This window comes from Pleurodeles waltl, chromosome 10 (assembly GCF_031143425.1).
Source record: "Pleurodeles waltl isolate 20211129_DDA chromosome 10, aPleWal1.hap1.20221129, whole genome shotgun sequence".
Classification (NCBI taxonomy): domain Eukaryota; kingdom Metazoa; phylum Chordata; class Amphibia; order Caudata; family Salamandridae; genus Pleurodeles; species Pleurodeles waltl.
The window spans coordinates 1019743182-1019763054 of record NC_090449.1 but is presented as its reverse complement, the minus strand read 5'-3'; the positions used below and the strand labels follow the sequence as shown (position 1 = coordinate 1019763054).

Sequence of the window (19873 nt, the reverse complement as noted above, 5' to 3'; positions counted from 1 at the left end):
CTCCTTGTGCCTCTCCTGCTACGCTTTTGCCGCTCTCCTTTTAGCTCTCCTGTTGTGCTTTATCTCCTGTTGCGCTTTATCTCCTGTTGTCCTTTATCTCCTGCTGTACTTTATCTCCTGTTGTCCTTTATCTGCTGTTGTGCTCTTTCTTTTCCCTCCCGTTTCCGCTCTCCATACGCTTCCCTGTCCCCCGCTCTCCCCCCTCCCCACCTTCCCGCTTTCCCGCCGCTGCCTCCCGTGTGGCCCCGCCCCCTGCTTACATTTGCTACTCTCCCTCCCGCCTCCCAGCTGACCCCTCCTCCCCCCCTTCCCTCTTATGGCGGCCGCTGCGCGGCAGAGACAGCAACCCTTGACCCTAGGGTAGGTCGCTTCTCCGCCACTGCAGCTCCACCTGCCCAGGCCCCTGCCACTGGTCTGGTAAGTCCTAGGTTCCTCTTTCTGCTCCACTCCCGTCCTTCTCCTTTTTCGCTCCTTCCTCCTCTGCCTCTCCTCTCGTGCTTCGGTCTTTCTCCTCTGCCCCTCCTGGTGCGCTTTTGCCCTTCTCCTTGTGCCTCTCCTGTTGTGCTCGTGTTTTCTCCTTGTGCCTCTCCTGCTACGCTTTTGCCGCTCTCCTTTTACCTCTCCTTTTGTGCTTTATCTCCTGTTGCGCTTTATCTCCTGTTGTCCTTTATCTCCTGTTGTCCTTTATCTCCTGCTGTACTTTATCTCCTGTTGTCCTTTATCTCCTGTTGTGCTTTTTCTTTTCCCTCCCGTTTCTGCTCTCCAGACGCTTCCCTGTCCCCCGCTCTCCCCCCTCCCCGCCTTCCCGCTTTCCCGCCGCTGCATCCCGTGCAGCCCCGCTTCCATTCGCTACTCTCCCTTCCGCCTCCTGCCTCCCAGCTGACCCCTCCTCCCCCCCTTCCCTCTTATGGCAGCCGCTGCGCGGCAGAGACAGCGACCCTTGACCCTAGGGTAGGTCGCTTCTCCGCCACTGCAGCTCCACCTGCCCAGGCCCCTGCCACTGGTCTGGTAAGTCCTAGGTTCCTCTTTCTGCTCCGCTCCCGTCCTTCTCCTTTTTCGCTCCTTCCTCGTCTGCCTCTCCTCTCGTGCTTCGGTCTTTCTCCTCTACCCCTCCTGGTGCGCTTTTGCCCTTCTCCTTGTGCCTCTCCTGTTGTGCTCGTGTTTTCTCTTTGTGCCTCTCCTGTAGTGCTCTTGTTCTCTCCTTGTGCCTCTCCTGTTGTGCTCCTGTTCACTCCTTGTGCTTCTCCTGTTGTGCTCTTCTTCACTCCTTGTGCCTCTCCTGTTGTGCCCTTGTTTTCTCCTTGTGCCTCTCCTGCTACGCTTTTGCCGCTCTCCTTTTAGCTCTCCTGTTGTGCCTTATCTCCTGTTGCGCTTTATCTCCTGTTGTCCTTTATCTGCTGTTGTGCTCTTTCTTTTCCCTCCCGTTTCCGCTCTCCAGACGCTTCCCTGTCCCCCGCTCTCCCCGCCTTCCCGCTTTCCCGCCGCTGCATCCCGTGCGGCCCCGCCCCCCGCTTCCATTCGCTACTCTCCCTCCCGCCTCCCAGCTGACCCCTCCTCCCCCCGTTCCCTCTTATGGCGGCCGCTGCGCGGCAGAGACAGCGACCCTTGACCCTAGGGTAGGTTGCTTCTCCGCCACTGCAGCTCCACCTGCCCAGGCCCCTGCCACTGGTCTGGTAAGTCCTAGGTTCCTCTTTCTGCTCCGCTCCCGTCCTTCTCCTTTTTCGCTCCTCTGCCTCTCCTCTCGTGCTTCGGTCTTTCTCCTCTGCCCCTCCTGGTGCGCTTTTGCCCTTCTCCTTGTGCCTCTCCTGTTGTGCTTGTGTTTTCTCCTTGTGCCTCTCCTGTTGTGCTCTTGTTCACTCCTTGTGCCTCTCCTGTTGTGCTCTTGTTCACTCCTTGTGCCTCTCCTGTTGTGCCCTTGTTTTCTCCTTGTGCCTCTCCTGCTACGCTTTTGCCGCTCTCCTTTTACCTCTCCTGTTGCGCTTTATCTCCTGTTGTCCTTTATCTCCTGCTGTACTTTATCTCCTGTTGTGCTCTTTCTTCTCCCTCCCATTTCTGCTCTGCTCTCCAGACGCTTCCCTGTCCCCCGCTCTCCCCGCCTTCCCGCTTTCCCGCCGCTGCCTCCAGTGCGGCCCCGCCCTCCGCTTCCATTCGCTACTCTCCCTCCCGCCTCCCAGCTGACCCCTCCTCCCCCCCTTCCCCCTTATGGCAGCCACTGCGCGGCAGAGACAGCAACCCTTGACCCTAGGGTAGGTCGCGTCCCTGCCACTGCAGCTCCACCTGCCCAGGCCCCTGCCACTGGTCTGGTAAGTCCTAGGTTCCTCTTTCTGCTCCGCTCCCGTCCTTCTCCTTTTTCGCTCCTTCCTCCTCTGCCTCTCCTCTCGTGCTTCGGTCTTTCTCCTCTGCCCCTCCTGGTGCGCTTTTGCCCTTCTCCTTGTGCCTCTCCTGTTGTGCTCGTGTTTTCTCCTTGTGCCTCTCCTGTAGTGCTCTTGTTCTCTCCTTGTGCCTCTCCTGTTGTGCTCTTGTTCACTCCTTGTGCCTCTCCTGTTGTGCCCTTGTTTTCTCCTTGTGCCTCTCCTGTTGTGCCCTTTTCTCCTTGTGCCTCTCCTTCTACGCTTTTGCCGCTCTCCTTTTAGCTCTCCTGTTGTGCTTTATCTCCTGTTGCGCTTTATCTCCTGTTGTCCTTTATCTCCTGTTGTCCTTTATCTCCTGTTGTCCTTTATCTGCTGTTGTGCTCTTTCTTTTCCCTCCCGTTTCCGCTCTCCAGACGCTTCCCTGTCCCCCGCTCTCCCCGCCTTCCCGCTTTCCCGCCGCTGCCTCCAGTGCGGCCCCGCCCCCTGCTTCCATTCGCTACTCTCCCTTCCGCCTCCCAGCTGACCCCTCCTCCCCCCCTTCCCTCTTATGGCGGCCGCTGCGCGGCAGAGACAGCGACCCTTGACCCTAGGGTAGGTTGCTTCTCCGCAACTGCAGCTCCACCTGCCCAGGCCCCTGCCACTGGTCTGGTAAGTCCTAGGTTCCTCTTTCTGCTCCGCTCCCGTCCTTCTCCTTTTTCGCTCCTTCCTCCTCTGCCTCTCCTCTCGTGCTTCGGTCCTTCTCCTCTGCCCCTCCTGGTGCGCTTTTGCCCTTCTCCTTGTGCCTCTCCTGTTGTGCTTGTGTTTTCTCCTTGTGCCTCTCCTGTAGTGCTCTTGTTCTCTCCTTGTGCCTCTCCTGTTGTGCTCTTGTTCACTCCCTGTGCCTCTCCTGTTGTGCTCTTGTTCACTCCTTGTGCCTCTCCTGTTGTGCTCTTGTTTTCTCCTTGTGCCTCGCCTGCTACGCTTTTGCCGCTCTCCTTTTACCTCTCCTGTTGTGCTTTATCTCCTGTTGCGCTTTATCTCCTGTTCTCCCCCCCTCCTGCCTTCCCCCCGCTGCCTCCCGTGCGGCCCCGCCCCCGCTTCCATTCGCTACTCTCCCTCCCGCCTCCCAGCTGAATACCCCTCCTCCCCCCCCCTTCCCTCTTATGGCAGCCACTGCGCGGCAGAGACAGCGACCCTTGACCCTAGGGTAGGTCGCTTCACCTCAACTGCAGCTCCTCCTGCCCAGGCCACTGGTCTGGTAAGTCCTAGATTCCTCTTTCTGCTCCGCTCCCGTCCTTCTCCTTTTTCGCTCCTTCCTCCTCTGCCTCTCCTCTCGTGCTTCGGTCTTTCTCCTTTGCCCCTCCTGGTGCGCTTTTGCCCTTCTCCCTGTGCCTCTCCTGTTGTGCTCGTGTTTTCTCCTTGTGCCTCTCCTGTAGTGCTCTTGTTCTCTCCTTGTGCCTCTCCTGTTGTGCTCTTGTTCACTCCTTGTGCCTCTCCTGTTGTGCCCTTGTTTTCTCCTTGTGCCTCTCCTGCTATGCTTTTGCCGCTCTCCTTTTACCTCTCCTGTTGTGCTTTATCTCCTGCTGTACTTTATCTCCTGCTGTCCTTTATCTCCTGTTGTCCTTTATCTGCTGTTGTGCTCTTTCTTTTCCCTCCCGTTTCCGCTCTCCAGACGCTTCCCTGTCCCCTGCTCTCCCCCCTCCCCGCCTTTCGCTTTCCCGCCGCTGCCTCCCATGCGGCCCCGCCCCCGCCCCGCTTCCATTCGCTACTCTCCCTCCCGCCTCCCAGCTGACCCCTCCTCCCCCGTTCCCTCTTATGGCAGCCGCTGTGCGGCAGAGACAGCGACCCTTGACCCTAGGGTAGGTCACTTCTCCGCCACTGCAGCTCCACCTGCCCAGGCCCCTGCCACTGGTCTGGTAAGTCCTAGGTTCCTCTTTCTGCTCCGTTCCCGTCCTTCTTCTTTTTCGCTCCTTCCTCCTCTGCCTCTCCTCTCGTGCTTCGGTCTTTCTCCTCTGCCCCTCCTGGTGCGCTTTTGCCCTTCTCCTTGTGCCTCTCCTGTTGTGCTCGTGTTTTCTCCTTGTGCCTCTCCTGTAGTGCTCTTGTTCTCTCCTTGTGCCTCTCCTGTTGTGCTCTTGTTCACTCCTTGTGCCTCTCCTGTTTTGCTCTTGTTCACTCCTTGTGCCTCTCCTGTTGTGCCCTTGTTTTCTCCTTGTGCCTCTCCTGCTACGCTTTTGCCGCTCTCCTTTTACCTCTCCTGTTGTGCTTTATCTCCTGTTGCGCTTTATCTCCTGTTGTCCTTTATCTCCTGCTGTACTTTACCTTCTGTTGTCCTTTATCTCCTGTTGTGCTCTTTCTTCTCCCTCCCATTTCCGCTCTCCAGACGCTTCCCTGTCCCCTGCTCTCCCCCCTCCTGCCTTCCCGCTTTCCTGCCACTGCCTCCCGTGCGGCCCCGCACCCACTTCCATTCGCTACTCTCCCTCCCGCCTCCCAGCTGACCCCTCCTCCCCCCCTTCCCTCTTATGGCAGCCACTGCGCGGCAGAGACAGCGACCCTTGACCCTAGGGTAGGTCACTTCTCCGCCACTGCAGCTCCACCTGGCCAGGCCCCTGCCACTGGTCTGGTAAGTCCTAGGTTCCTCTTTCTGCTCCGCTCCCGTCCTTCTTCTTTTTCGCTCCTTCCTCCTCTGCCTCTCCTCTCGTGCTTCGGTCTTTCTCCTCTGCCCCTCCTGGTGCGCTTTTGCCCTTCTCCTTGTGCCTCTCCTGTTGTGCTCGTGTTTTCTCCTTGTGCCTCTCCTGTAGTGCTCTTGTTCTCTCCTTGTGCCTCTCCTGTTGTGCTCTTGTTCACTCCTTGTGCCTCTCCTGTTGTGCTCTTGTTCACTCCTTGTGCCTCTGCTGTTGTGCTCTTGTTCACTCCTTGTGCCTCTCCTGTTGTGCCCTTGTTTTCTCCTTGTCTCTCCTGCTACACTTTTGCCGCTCTCCTTTTACCTCTCCTGTTGTGCTTTATCGCCTGTTGAGCTTTATCTTCTTTTTTCCTTTATCTCCTGCTGTACTTTATCTCCTGTTGTCCTTTATCTCCTGTTGTCCTTTATCTCCTGTTGTCCTTTATCTGCTGTTGTCCTTTATCTGCTGTTGTGCTCTTTCTTTTCCCTCCCGTTTCCGCTCTCCAGATGCTTCCCTGTCCCCCGCTCTCCCCTCCCCGCCTTCCCGCTTTCCCGCTTTCCCGCTTTCCCGCCGCTGCCTCCCATGCGGCCCGCCCCCGTTTCCATTATCTACTCTCCCTCCCGCCTCCCAGCTGACCCCTCCTCCCCCCCTTCCCTCTTATGGCGGCCGCTGCGCGGCAGAGACAGCGACCCTTGACCCTAGGGTAGGTCGCGTCCCTGCCACTGCAGCTCCACCTGCCCAGGCCCCTGCCACTGGTCTGGTAAGTCCTAGGTTCCTCTTTCTGCTCCGCTCCCGTCCTTCTCCTTTTTAGCTCCTTCCTCCTCTGCCTCTCCTCTCGTGCTTCGGTCTTTCTCCTCTGCCCCTCCTGGTGTGCTTTTGCCCTTCTCCTTGTGCCTCTCCTGTTGTGCTCGGGTTTTCTCCTTGTGCCTCTCCTGTAGTGCTCTTGTTCACTCCTTGTGCCTCTCCTGTTGTGCTCTTGTTCACTCCTTGTGCCTCTCCTGTTGTGCCCTTGTTTTCTCCTTGTGCCTCTCCTGCTACGCTTTTGCCACTCTCCTTTTACCTCTCCTGTTGTGCTTTATCTCCTGTTGGGCTTTATCTCCTGTTGGGCTTTATCTCCTGTTGGGCTTTATCTCCTGTTGTCCTTTATCTCCTGCTGTACTTTATCTCCTGTTGTCCTTTATCTGCTGTTGTGCTCTTTCTTTTCCCTCCCGTTTCCGCTCTCCAGACGCTTCCCTGTCCCCTGCTCTCCCCCCTCCCCGCCTTCCCGCTTTCCCGCCACTGCCTCCCGTGCGGCCCCACCCCCGCTTCCATTCGCTACTCTCCCTCTCGCCTCCCAGCTGACCCCTCCTCCCCCCTTCCCTCTTATGGCGGCCGCTGCACGGCAGAGACAGCGACCCTTGACCCTTGGGTAGGTCGCTTCTCCGCCACTGCAGGTCCACCTGCCCAGGCCCCTGCCACTGGTCAGGTAAGTCCTAGGTTCCTCTTTCTGGTCCGCTCCCGTCCTTCTCCTTTTTCGCTCCTTCCTCCTCTGCCTCTCCTCTCGTGCTTTGGTCTTTCTCCTCTGCCCCTCCTGGTGCGCTTTTGCCCTTCTCCTTGTGCCTCTCCTGTTTTGCTCGTGTTTTCTCCTTGTGCCTCTCCTGCTACGCTTTTGCCGCTCTCCTTTTACCTATCCTGTTGTGCTTTATCTCCTGTTGCGCTTTATCTCCTGTTGTCCTTTATCTCCTGCTGTACTTTATCTCCTGTTGTCCTTTATCTCCTGTTGTGCTCTTTCTTCTCCCTCCCATTTCTGCTCTCCAGACGCTTCCCTGACCCCCGCTCTCCTCCCTCCTGCCTTCCCGCTTTCCCGCCGCTGCTTCCCGTGTGGCCCCGCCCCCTGCTTCCATTCTCTACTCTCCCTCCCGCCTCCCAGCTGACCCCTCCTCCCCCCATCCCTCTTATGGCGGGCGCGCCGCTGGCGCGCCAAAGGCAAGCCTGTCTGCGCACGTCCGCGCCTGGACCGCGCCCAGCGCCAGAACCCCTGGCCTCCAGCGCTCCCAAAACCCCCAGCTCAGATACGACGCCGCCTCCCTCCACGCATTCAACCCCGGACGAACTACCACCTGCTACCAAGCCAGCCCCAAACGCACTCATGGACCCTTCGCCTGTCAAACTTGCAAGTATACCTTCCACCGCGCCTGCAATCCGTCCACCGGCCCACGCTCCAACAACCACCTCAAGTGCATCCTCCTCAACGCACGCTCCGTCCAAAAGCACGCCATAGAACTATGAGACCTCTTGGACTCAACCGCACCTGACGTCGCCTTCATCACAGAAACCTGGATGAACGCCTCATCGGCCCCCGACATCGCCCTAGCCATCCCAGACGGCTACAATATCGCCAGGAAAGACCGCGCCAACCAAATCGGAGGAGGAATCGCCATCATCTACAAAAGCTCCATCAACGTCACCACCTCCACCGAAGACACCCTCCTCGCTGCCGAACACATGCACTTCCAGATCCACACCGACCTCAGGACCACCCTCAGAGGCACTCTAATCTACAGGCCCCCTGGCCCACGCGCCCTTTTTAGCGAATCCATCACAGACTTCATCACCCCGCACGCCCTAGCCTCGCCTGACTACATCCTCCTCGGGGACCTGAACTTCCACCTGGAGAAGAACAACGACACCAACACCGCCACCTTGCTCGCCAACCTCGGACTCAAGCAACTGGTGGACACCCACACCGCCAGCCACATGCTCGACCCCATCTTCTCCGCCAGCAACCACGTATCCTTCAACCACTCCTCCGAGTACACTGGAACGACCACAGATGTGTCCACTTCACCTTCAGACGCAAGACCCATCACCTTCGCACACAACTAATCACCGCAGACCCTGGAACAAAATCTCCACAGAACAGCTACTCTCCACTCTCAACCATAACCAACCTGCCTTCACCCCCGACGCCAACAACGCAGCCCTCAGCCTCACACAGTGGATCGCCAACTGCGCCGACAACCTCGCCCCCCACAGAAACCTCCCAAGGCAGACCGACATCAGGAAACCTCCTTGGTTCACAGACGCCCTGAAAGAATCCAAGAAAACCTGCTGCACCCTCGAAAAAACCTGGCGCAAAGAACACACGTCAGAGAACATGTCAGCCCTCAAGATCGCCACCCGTGAACACCACCAGCTGATCCGCTCCACCAAAATGGCATCTTTCAAAGAGAGACTGGACAAGAACACCCACAACAGCAAAGAACTCTTCAACATCGTCAAAGAGCTCTCCAACCCCAATGCCAGCTCCAACACCATCCCGCCCTCACAAGACCTCTGCAACTCCCTTGCTACTTTCTTCCATCAAAAGATCACCGACCTACCCAACAGCTTTGGTCCCCAGATCCCGCCGACCACCACTGAACTCACAGCCCCAACCATCACCCTCAACACATGGACCCCCATCAGCTCCGAAGAGACTAGAACCACCATGAACACCATCCACTCTGGCGCCCCATTGGACCCTTGCCCCCATCACATCTTCAACAAAGCTGACGCCATCATCGCCCCCCACCTCCAGAGCATCATCAACAGCTCGTTTGCGTCTGCCACCTTCCACGAGAGCTGGAAACAGGCGGAAGTCAACGCTCTCCTGAAAAAACCTATGGCGGACCCCAACAACCTGAAGAACTTCCGCCCCATCTCGCTCCTCCCCTTCCTGGCCAAGGTCATCGAGAAGGCCATCAACAAGCAGCTGACCAACTTCCTCGAAGACAACAACTTGCTCGACCCCTCCCAGTCTGGCTTTCGGCCCAACCACAGCACGGAACCTGCCCTCATCGCAGTCACCGATGACATCAGAACCCTGATGGACAACGGAGAAACAACCGCCCTCATCCTCCTTGACCTCTCGGCTGCCTTCGACACCATCTGCCACCGCACCCTAATAAGCCACCTCCGCTCTACTGGTATCCAAGGACAGGCCCTGAACTGGATCATCTCGTTCCTCTCGGACCGAACCCAAAGAGTCTACCTCCCGCCCTCCCGCTCAGAACCCATGAGATCATCTGTGGCGTCCCACAAGGCTCCTCCCTCAGCCCTACTCTCTTCAATATCTACATGAGCCCCCTCGCCAACATCGCTCGCAAACACAACATCAACATCCTCTCCTACGCTGATGACACCCAGCTGATACTCTCCCTCACCAAAGACCCAGCCACCGCCAAAGCCAACCTGCAGGATGGAATGAAAGACGTCGCACAATGGATGAAGCTCAGCCGCCTGAAACTGAACTCAGACAAGACGGAGGTCCTCATCCTCGGAAACTCCCCGTCCGCCTGGGATGACTCTTGGTGGCCCACGGCCCTGGACACCGCACCAACCCCCTCAGACCACGCACGCAACCTCGGATTCATCCTGGACCCCCTTCTCACCATGACCAAGCAAGTCAACGCCATCTCGTCTTCTTGCTTCCACACCCTTCGAATGCTCCGAAAGATCTTCTGCTGGATCCCTGCCGATACCAGAAAAACTGTTACTCACACCCAAGTCACAAGCCGCCTGGACTACGGGAACACCCTATACGCAGGAACCACCGCAAAACTTCAGAAACGTCTCCAGCACATACAAAACGCCTCTGCACGCCTTATCCTGGACGTACCACGCCACAGCCACATATCCACCCACCTCAAAACACCTGCACTGGCTCCCCATCAACATAAGGATCACCTTCAGGCTCCACACCCACGCACACAAAGCCCTCTACAATAAGGGCCCCGAATACCTCAACAGTCGCCTCCTACACGCCCACCCGTCAACTTCGCTCAACCAGCCTCGCTCTCGCCACCGTCCCTCGCATCCGCAGAACCACCACTGGAGGTAAATCCTTCTCCTGCCTGGCAGCCAGGACGTGGAACTCCCTTCCTGTCCACCTCAGGACTACCCAGGGCCACCTCGCCTTCAGGAAGCACCTGAAGACCTGGCTCTTCAAGCAGCAGTAACCCCCCCCCCCCAGCACCTTGATACCCTCACGGGTGAGTAGTGCACTCTATAAATGCCTTGATTGATTAATTGATTGATTGATTGATAGTAGGGTTTTCACAACTAATTTGAGGTTCTCGAGTGGGACCATTTGTTTGATCTTTCTTAAAAACTATCTTTGGAAGAAGGCTGCATTGGCTACTTTCATAATGAGATTCTGGGGTTTCATTTGTAAATCATTGATGGTGGTCTGGTTTTGGGTACTAAGAGCAGAAATATTTTCAGTGATTATAATTGACCCACTAAGGTGACATGAGTGGGTTTGGCTTCCTCTGTACTGTAGATTAAACTTAGTTTTGTTCAGTTAAGTTTCAGCAAAAAGGTGGCCATATACATAATCGAAGAATTATTTCAAGTCCTTTAGGGTTTTAGAGGTGGAAACATTTAGATAAAGCTCAGTTTCTTTATCCTACTGGAGTAGTTATGTCTCACTTTGGTGTTTGTGCTACTAGTGCTTCAACGTACATATTAAACACTGTGGTACGTCACGGCCCTGGGGAACTCTGCTGGAGACAGGCAAAGGTGAGAACATAGTGATGTTGATTTGTATGAACTGGAGTATCTCAGATAAGGATGATGAAATTATTTATGTGCACAGTGCCATTTATTTCCACCATGAATTCAAATATGTTTAGAGGAATAATGTGATCTACAGTACTGAAAACTACTGATGACTTGAAGAGTATCAGGAGTCGGGTATTACCAGCATCTGGAAAAAGTAGTGCATCTTCAAGGACAGGGAGGGTGGCTTTTCCAGTGCCTGCAGCAGATTAAACTAAGATTCGAAGGAGCAAAGTAGAGATTTTAATTTACAGTTAAGGTAATGCACTCTTATCAACGGCCTTATGCAAGATGGAGGGTTTAGAGACTCAATATATTTTTGTAGGTCTTTCAGATCTAGTATCAAATTTCAGAAAGGAATAGATTTGAGCTATTGTGAGGAATGTGGGGTGGGGTCCTTGGCTTAGAAATGCATGGAAGATTAATTGTACTATTTGAGCTAATCCCCATTTTTATGGGATCTAATAATCTAGAAAGAAAGAGGAACACACTGCTTTCAAGTTGTTGGTTAGTGAGGGAAGACCAATGTTTTTTAACCCCTCCCTGTAGGGTGATGGGCATAGGGAATGGTCAAATATGGAATCACATTTTGAGTTAAAGTTAAATCTAAGCTATTTTTTGTTTCTTGTGAGCACAATGGGTGTTTTTCCTAAAGAACCTCTGTCAGCTATGAAAGATTAGATAGAATTAGAAAATGTAATTTGCACTATGTCACATTAGTTCATTTAATAGGAGGATATGGTGTCTCAATTGGTAGAAAAAACACTGATGTGCAAAAAAGCGAAAGAGTTTGAGATTCACACCAGGGTAGGTTGCATCCTCATACGAAACAAATCACACCAAATATTTTCATCACTTCTGACTTATTACTTTGCCCTAAAAAGCTAGGCTTTCCAAGAGACTGATGCTGTCTGTCGCATCCACCACTTATGACAATGATCGACCTCTACTAGAACTCTCTCTAAAACAAATACATACACTTTGTTCTCTTATTTGTTCTCTTAAAATATCTGCAAATTTACTCCTAGTCACTGAGAGAATAACTTTAAACACTAAGCTAAAATTTTGAAAATAACTGAAAATTACTGAATTCCTCATGGATAAATAATACGTCAAGAACCCATCTTCACAAGCAAGGTTAACGCAGCATATAAATTGATAGAAAAAGTTGTCCAGAAAGCATCTTTAACATTTCTACAGAATTTAGTTAGTGTTGATGTGAAACAAACTAATACAAAGATTACATACAGTCATGGCCCCAGTCCCCTGTGTTCCTTTGGCACCCTGGAACGAAAGAGAGAAAGTATCATGTTAAAATGATTGTCCCTTTTGACAAACATAGAATAAGACTGTTTTAACCAGTGGAGAAATCTGAAACGTCTTGAGCAAACCAGTGGTTTTAAAGGTTATCAATGCTGGCTAAAGTCAGGTACATATATAGGGCCTCAGTACAAACCTGGCGGTGGCCCAAGCTCTGCATTTTAACCCTTGACGTGGGGTGCCAGGGAACCGCCAGCTCCACCAGGATCAGAGATCCCGGCCGTCTGGAGGTTGTGGCGGTCCCACCGCCATGAAATTGCTGGCGGAGAGAGCAGGTGCAGTGGGCCATAGTGGGGCAGCTGCACTGCCCATGCATTTGGTATGGGCAGTGCAGAGGCCCCCCTGGCCAGCACAATCACAATGGTCCCTGTCTGCTTTGTGAGAATGCTGGTGCATCGTGCAGGCTAAAGCATTACCGCCATCTCGATCACGAGCCAGAGACAATGCCCTGGCACTGATAGTGCCTACCTCCATGGTTTTCGTGGCGGTACAGACGCCACGAAAACCATGGCGGAATGCGGAGTCATTATCCCGCAGGTGGACTAGTGATGGCTGTCGTGCTGGAGACCGTTGTCTCCAGCCTGGCGGTCGTTACCACTGTGGTGGACGGTGTGGTACATTGGCGGTTTGGCATGAGCCAAACTGCCAATGTCATAATTTGGCGGTAATTAACGCCAGCCTGTTGGCGGTGCTACCGCCAAGTTAACACCGTCCGTCAGGGTTGTAATGAGGGCCTAAATGTTAATTGAAAGAAAATATAAATAATTTGGGATATAGGACCATTTTTTTTAACATTGTCAACATTTAAAAACCACAAGCATAATACATTTAATATAATGTAAAGGTTAATTACTCATTGTGAATATACAAAAAATGAAAAGAGTTTGAAACTAACATGCTTCAAGCTAAATAGGACAGAATGAAAAACAGGCAGTGATGTAGTCTCTTTCCCCTGATGGTAACTTGGCTAATGTAGAAAAGACAGGTTCCAATGGAAATTCCTACAGAAAAAAAGAACTTTCAGGTGAGCTGAGACCAGCAGGCTTTGTACTTTAATGCAACAGGAAGATTCAATGGTCATAGAGGTGACATTGCTTCGAACTTCAAATGAAGGTTCTAGAAATTAGGCATTTCCTCCAGCCATTCGTGTACATGTGAAAGAGTGGTGTAGAGGCATTTTCATAGTACATATTTTTAAATGTAATTATCAATTAGATTTATTTACATGGAATGTGGTACCAATGATGCAATTAATGCATTAAGATTTAGACTTATTTTGTAATTTCCAAAATATGAGGGCTGGTAGCAAACAGGGAATAATCTTTGACAGGTGAAAACACATCAGGATAATTTTGTGGAGGAAAAAGGCTGTGTAAGAGTCAGATTGTTACTTTGACTGAGCCATCCCAGGCGCGGCTGCTATTTGGTAACTGAAAAGCAAGTCAAAATGGTATTACCCTTGGTCCAGATGGTCCTTTCGCTCCAGGATCTCCCGCTTGGCCATTAAAGCCAGTAACTCCCTAAATACAAAAACAAAAATGTCAATAGTTGTTTAGTTTTATTTTCCTATTATAAGCTCATAGTCAGAAGTATGGTGAAATGGGCAAGAACAAAAGCTCATTACAAATAGAATGATTTGACATAACTGGACAGATGAAATATTGAAATAGTGAAATAATAATGTAAGAAATGGAAAACAAATCGTAAAATGGACAATTAAGTACCCACGTATAATGCCCCATTTCCATAAAGCTATATAAATGGAACAATAGCACCCTATTTCTATGTATGCACAACTACCACTAAACATAAAAAACACATTCAATTCTCAAGACCTTAGTGTGTTTTTTTCAGAGATATTCTTTACCACTAGATATTTGCTTCCTCTAGCTAGACAAAACTCCCTAAGGAGTTTGAAATACGCCTTTGTTTATTTTTGCCCTATCTGTTCTCATGAAGATTAAGCACGTGCATCGACTTTTGTATTTACTTCCATTTCAGCTAGCACAACAGTATATCTTTCTAATAGACTTAAACCCACATTACTTCTACTTTTAGGACCATATTTGGAGTTTGGTATAATGAGGGATACATCAAAAAGTGAGCCTGTTCTGTTTGCCTTATTTAGTGTGCCTTTGGGCATCAATGCACTCTTCATTGGGCTAATGGTACATCTGCCACTTTTTGGTGGATATCCCAGGCCCACCCGGCTACATTAAGTTCCATAATTCTGTAAGGGGAAATCACACATTTGCAGGCCTTATCCTTGAAAAAACTATATATTTCACAGAATTTCAGAACTACCCCCATTGCACCATGCTAAAACTAATGATGCTGTCCTTTCACTACAGGGGCAAAAAAACCTTTGCTGGCACCCCAATAAATTCCCTCCCATTCCGCAAACACAAGTACTGCTTAATTTAGCAGACGTACTTATTGTGCATCCTGGGTGGGAATCACAATGGAAAATCCTTGTGAACAGCCTCAATGTTATGAATTTGTGTGAGTTCACTGGAGCTTACATGTCCAGACTCCCTCCCCTGAGCACTCCACATTTGCCTGCTTTAATTCCATCTCACTCATGCACAAAAGCCAATTAAGTATGTTAATGTTTCTGTACAAAAAACAAAGACTTTCCAAGAAACCCACAGATCAGGAGATCACTAAATTCACTCTATTCTGAAGACGTCTACTTGTGAAGACATTTTTGCCTTTGTGGGGATCCATACAGAGGCCTTGTAGTAGTTCTAGAGAACTATGAGAGCTGTATTGTAATATTCAAGGAGTACTGAATGCAGAACTTTCACACAGGTAGAATTTAGACCAGGTTTCAAATTCTGTATACAGAAAACTAATGCAAAAAGATAGGTTTTTGTGGTAGAAGAGAAACTGGATAGCGAACAGGTAATAATATCGTGGATCAGACTATTATTCTCTAGATCAACGACTAGGGTAAGAAAAGGCCAATTTTTGTCATGCATTCCTGCTGGAAAAGGGCATCTGTGAAGGTATCCCTTGTCAAAATTACTGTTTGTGATGGTAGCTGAACCCTTTGTAATCAAATTTCAAGTGAAAGGAAGAGACACAGGGAAAGAAGGAAAGAATTAACTGCCATTACGCGTCATCTCTTTATATGCATATTACATACTCATATATTTAAAAGACACAGAAACTGGCAGGAAGTATATGATCCAACAGTTTGGCACAGTATGGAGTGTGACCAAATCATTTTTATTCACTATGCAAAAAATCCAACACTGGAACTCCCAGGTTGGGAGTTAACACGGAAACGTAATGAATGCAAGTACTAAGGCATCTTAGTGAGCCATACAGAGGAAAACATGGCTGCAGGAAATGTGAGAGATGATTTAGAGGCATTGAGAGAAAGTGCATCTTTTTGGAAAAAGTTCCCTTAGTCCACATTGGGCAGATTGGCACTGGCTAAATGGTGATGCTACCAAATGGCTGTATTACCTTGCCACAGTGTGAGCTGTGATTTTCTCAACTTTTCTTAAAAGGAACCAGATACGTTTTTGATAGATTTAATTTGGATCCCTGGACATAGTAGTGTAGCAATATGAATACTTAATCTCACCCCAAAGATGAGAGGCCTGGAACCCTTAGACTTTGAGTTTTACTACTTGGCAGCTCAACTTTAGTGAATAGTCAGATGGCTGTTAGAATCCCCAAATGCAGAGAAAATAATGATTGATTGGTAACTAGGTAAATGGTCCATAGAGAGGATGGTATTATTGCATAAAGTGACAGGCTTTCAATGCCTCTCCAATTTAGGTTTGGAACATTCTGTATGGACAGATGTCTGAAGAAGACAGCTACAAAAACAGCTCCCCCTGTTAATCACTGAAATACTCACAAGAAGCAAGCAAAATTAACACTGAGAAGGGAACAATGCTGATGTTCATCAGGTCAATGAACAGTCTTTGGTATTGAGGAGGGAATAAGCTTTCCATATGCAGAGTACTGCAGTCTTGACATATGATGGGGTCTCGATCCAAATTCTTTACTATATTTTACAGGGCCATACAGGTAACAATTAAATTGGATTTGAACTAATTGTGAGCATAGTGTCTGTGTCATCTAGGACATAACATTAGCAAACGTGAGTGTGGACTGGCTCTGGCCTGTGACACCAGGGTCTCTAGAAATGCTTACCTCTAGTTGTTGCAATGCAATTACTTGCACTGGATATACCTCACTCTCAGTTGCATAGGGAAATTGTAATCCACAACAAAGATCCCATGATATATATATATATATATATATATATATATATATATACTGACCACAGTTTTGGGCAACATGTACTTGCTTAAAGCTGTATGCTGTACTTTCTACCTTGACCAATGAAAAGTAACATTTCTGGACTCACCGATGTCAGTGGCCAAATGTTTAATAGCTATACTTTGAAATCTCTTAGGGCACACAGAGCGAAAAAATGGATAGCAGATTTTTTTAAATGGGCACAAAGCTACTCAAACTATTAGTAAATTAATATAATGAGGTTATTCCTCTGTGAATTGAGGTGAGTACACTTGAAAGAAGTAATGGTCAACATTTATGAATTTCAATAACAAGTTGGGCCCCTCCAGAAATTCACTTGATGTGAGTTTGCTTATCAGTGTTAATAATTTGGAGAGACAATCTTTATTCATGAGCCATTGTATGGATGATCATTGACAAATAGCCAAGGAACAGAGAATATACTGCATGAAAATATAATAGGATTTACATAAATATGAATAGAACTGTAACATAGACTATCTTTTGTAGTTATAGAAACAAACGTCTTAAGAAATCTTGCAAGATAAGAAAAATGTATATAGGCCTCATTCAATAAGAAGTCAATTGTCTCTAAAAATAGTAGTGCTGAATAATATAGATAAGGATGCCCGAATGTAACTAATTGCATAAATATTGTGTCATTTGTATTCATATGTTGATTTAATTGTAATCACACAATACCATGGTCAGGAATAACAGATAGTTAATATACAGTAGGTAAAAATGAATATAGCATGTTTCCTTAAAAGAAGAAGTCACCAAAAGTTGTACTATTGGATTTCATAGTTTGTCTCTATGTAAACAATACCCTTTATCTACCTAGATACATCCTATATGATATTGGTTTCCAACATGTCAACATTAAATTCCTTGTTATGTCATCAACCCTAGACAGGACTTAGAAGAGGGGAGAAGGGGGTTCAAAGGGAAGGAAGGAAAACAAGCATGGGGAAGAGAGTGATTGCAGGGCACTTGTTAGACCTGGCATCCTTAGGGTGGTCTTACCTTAGTCTTTTTACCTTTACCTCCTGTTCTGTTGCTGTATTGTTTTGTTGGCCTTAGGACTCTGAGCACTTTACCACTGCTAATCAGTGCTAAAGTGCATGTGCTCCTCCCCTAAAACATGGTAACGTTGGAGTATCCACAACGGGCATATTTAATTTACATATAAGTCCCTTGTAGAGTGGTATACCATATATCCAGGGCCTGTAAGTTAAATGCTACTATTGGGCCTACAGCACTGATTAGGTCACCCCATTAAGTAGGTCTGTGAACATGTCTCAGACCTGCTACTGCACAGTCTGTGTGTGCAGTCTCACTGTCACCCTGACTTGGCCTCTAAAACCTCTTGCCAAGTCCAGAACTCCCATTTTCTTACATATAAGTCACCCCTAGGGTAGGTCCTATGTAACCCATAGGGCAGGGTGCCATTGTAAGCAAAAGGCAGGACACGTACCTTTTTCATGTCTTAGTAATGAAAAACTCCTAAAGTCATTTTTCATTACTGTGAGGCCTGCCCCTCTCATAGACTAGCATTGGGAATTCCTCTCATAGACTAGCATTGAAAATTCCTTAATCTTTAAGCTGTAATTCCTGATCTGAGAGGAGTAGCTGCATCATGTTTAGTACCACTGGAATGGTAACAATAAATCCTATTTACTGGCTAAAGTCGTATTTATTATTACTATTTTAGAAATGCCACTTTTAGAGGTGGACATTTCTCTGCACTTTCTCCCCTGTGTGTCTACAGCCTATCTCCAATACACACCTGGCTTGGGCTAGGTGACAGCTACACTTGTGCATTCCCTTCAGACACCCATCACACAGGATACTCAACTACATTTGCATTCATCTGCATTCTGATGGGTCTTCCAGGGGAGGACGTTGGGAAGGGCTCGCACTTACATTTCAAAGGGTAGTGACTCGAGTCCACACAAAGGGGCTGATTGCCTTCCACTATCAGTCAGGAACCAAGGCTGACCAGAAAAGGGGACCTGTGCACTTCACTTTGTAATTCCTCCTACATCAAAGGCACTTATCAATATAAGTACTAGGTCTCTTGACCCATTAAGACAGACACTTCTGGACTCGAGGAAACCTTGCTGGAGTAAAAACTGCTGTGTGCTCGGATCACCACCCTGCCAGACCTGACCGTCCACAGGAACTGCTGCTCAACACTGTTGTGCTGCCCTGCTGCCTGCTGATCTCTACCCTGCATCTTAAGGACTTCTAACCCCTTCCACAGTTCCTCCAAGGGCTTGCTGACTTGCTCCTGGTTTGATTGAGAGTCACCAAAGGCCTTATCGCCCAGCAAAGATACCACTTTGGTCTCCCCCTCCCCAGCCGCAAGGCTAAGTGCATTGCTTTTTCGGTGATCGGGGCAATGGAGTATTAAACCCCGGGGCCGAGAATGCCATATCATTGCTGAGGAATGAGGCAGGACAAGGGCCACTTCCACCTGTCTATGCAGCTCAGCGATCCAAGTCCGCTCTTCCCGAATCCTCTACTCGAAGTCAGGGAGATTGCCAGACTGCCTCCAAGGCACCCACCGTACCGTGCACTCAGGTGACCCGGAGCAACAATGTCAACTTCATGGACTGATGGAGAGGACTCTAGCCGCCAACCCCACTAGCAGCACTGAGAGCCACATAGCAGCAGGCTCCCATCATGACAGCGCAGGTCCAGTGGGGTAAACCGTAATCTCTTATCGAGAAGCACAGGGGCTCTTCAGTGCTGCAGCCACAGTGCGAGTACCGCCGGACCCCCAGGAGGAGCGGCAAAAGTGTCACAGAGACGACAACGCGACCTGCATCATGGGGGACTGAGGCACCTCAGCAAATTCTGCTGCGCTCTTTACAAGGTACTTACTCTGGGAAGGCTTGATTCCCATACTCAGGCCAATCACAAAACGGCCCCAACAAGCCCTCGCTGCCTTAAGCAGGGGAAAGCATGCACTTGAACAGCAGTACCATAAAGGCTCTGAAAAGAACCCCCTTCTAAATTATACCCTAACTGAAGACAAGTTGATAAGTGAATGTCTATTGGATTTTGATCGTTTTGGTCGTGATTTGATGCTGATTAAGAATTTCTATTTTTTACATGCCCCTGTATGAAGTCTTTTTCTTCTGTTGTCTTTTCCCTGTAATTATTACCTGAGTGTTACACAAATACTTTACACATTGCCTCTTTATTTAGCCTGACTGCACTGTGCCAAGCTACCAGTGGGTGAGCACAGGTTATCTCCAGCTTGTTACTTACCCTGACTAGAGTGTTGGGTTCTTCCTGGCTTAATTGTATACCCTAGCCAACCAGAAACCCCATTTCTAACAGCATGGGTACTGACCTTAGCCAACCCTTGTAACATCTTGATGCAATACTCCTTGTCCATGTTATTCTAGCCTAAACTGATTTGGTGTCAACATGTTGTAGGCCACGTCGGAAAAAAACAGTTAAGACCAATACTCTTCCATCTGTGTGTCCAGTGATATGATAAATCAGCCCACATTGCCTCACTTCTCGAAAACATCCAAGAACGATTTATGTACTATAAGTATAACATCTACTCACTTTGATGCTAGCATGGAAAATTGCTGAAGAAATAGCACACTTTAGGATCTCTTTTTGAATACACAAAGATGCACAAACATCTTTCCCTTTTTTGACAATGTAATATTCTACAGC

General features: G+C 49.3%; 1 protein-coding gene across 1 annotated transcript in view; it reads right to left on the bottom strand.

Annotated features, from left to right (window-relative positions):
* LOC138262145 (collagen alpha-4(VI) chain-like) overlaps positions 1-19873 on the bottom strand; it is a 343879-nt gene that overhangs the window by 60966 nt on the left and 263040 nt on the right. The window contains exons 32-33 of the mRNA XM_069211929.1: positions 13348-13410; positions 11819-11854 (exon numbers count right to left, since the gene is read on the bottom strand). Of these exons, the coding sequence (XP_069068030.1) occupies positions 11819-11854; positions 13348-13410 (99 nt within the window). The remainder of the gene's footprint in view (positions 1-11818; positions 11855-13347; positions 13411-19873) is intronic.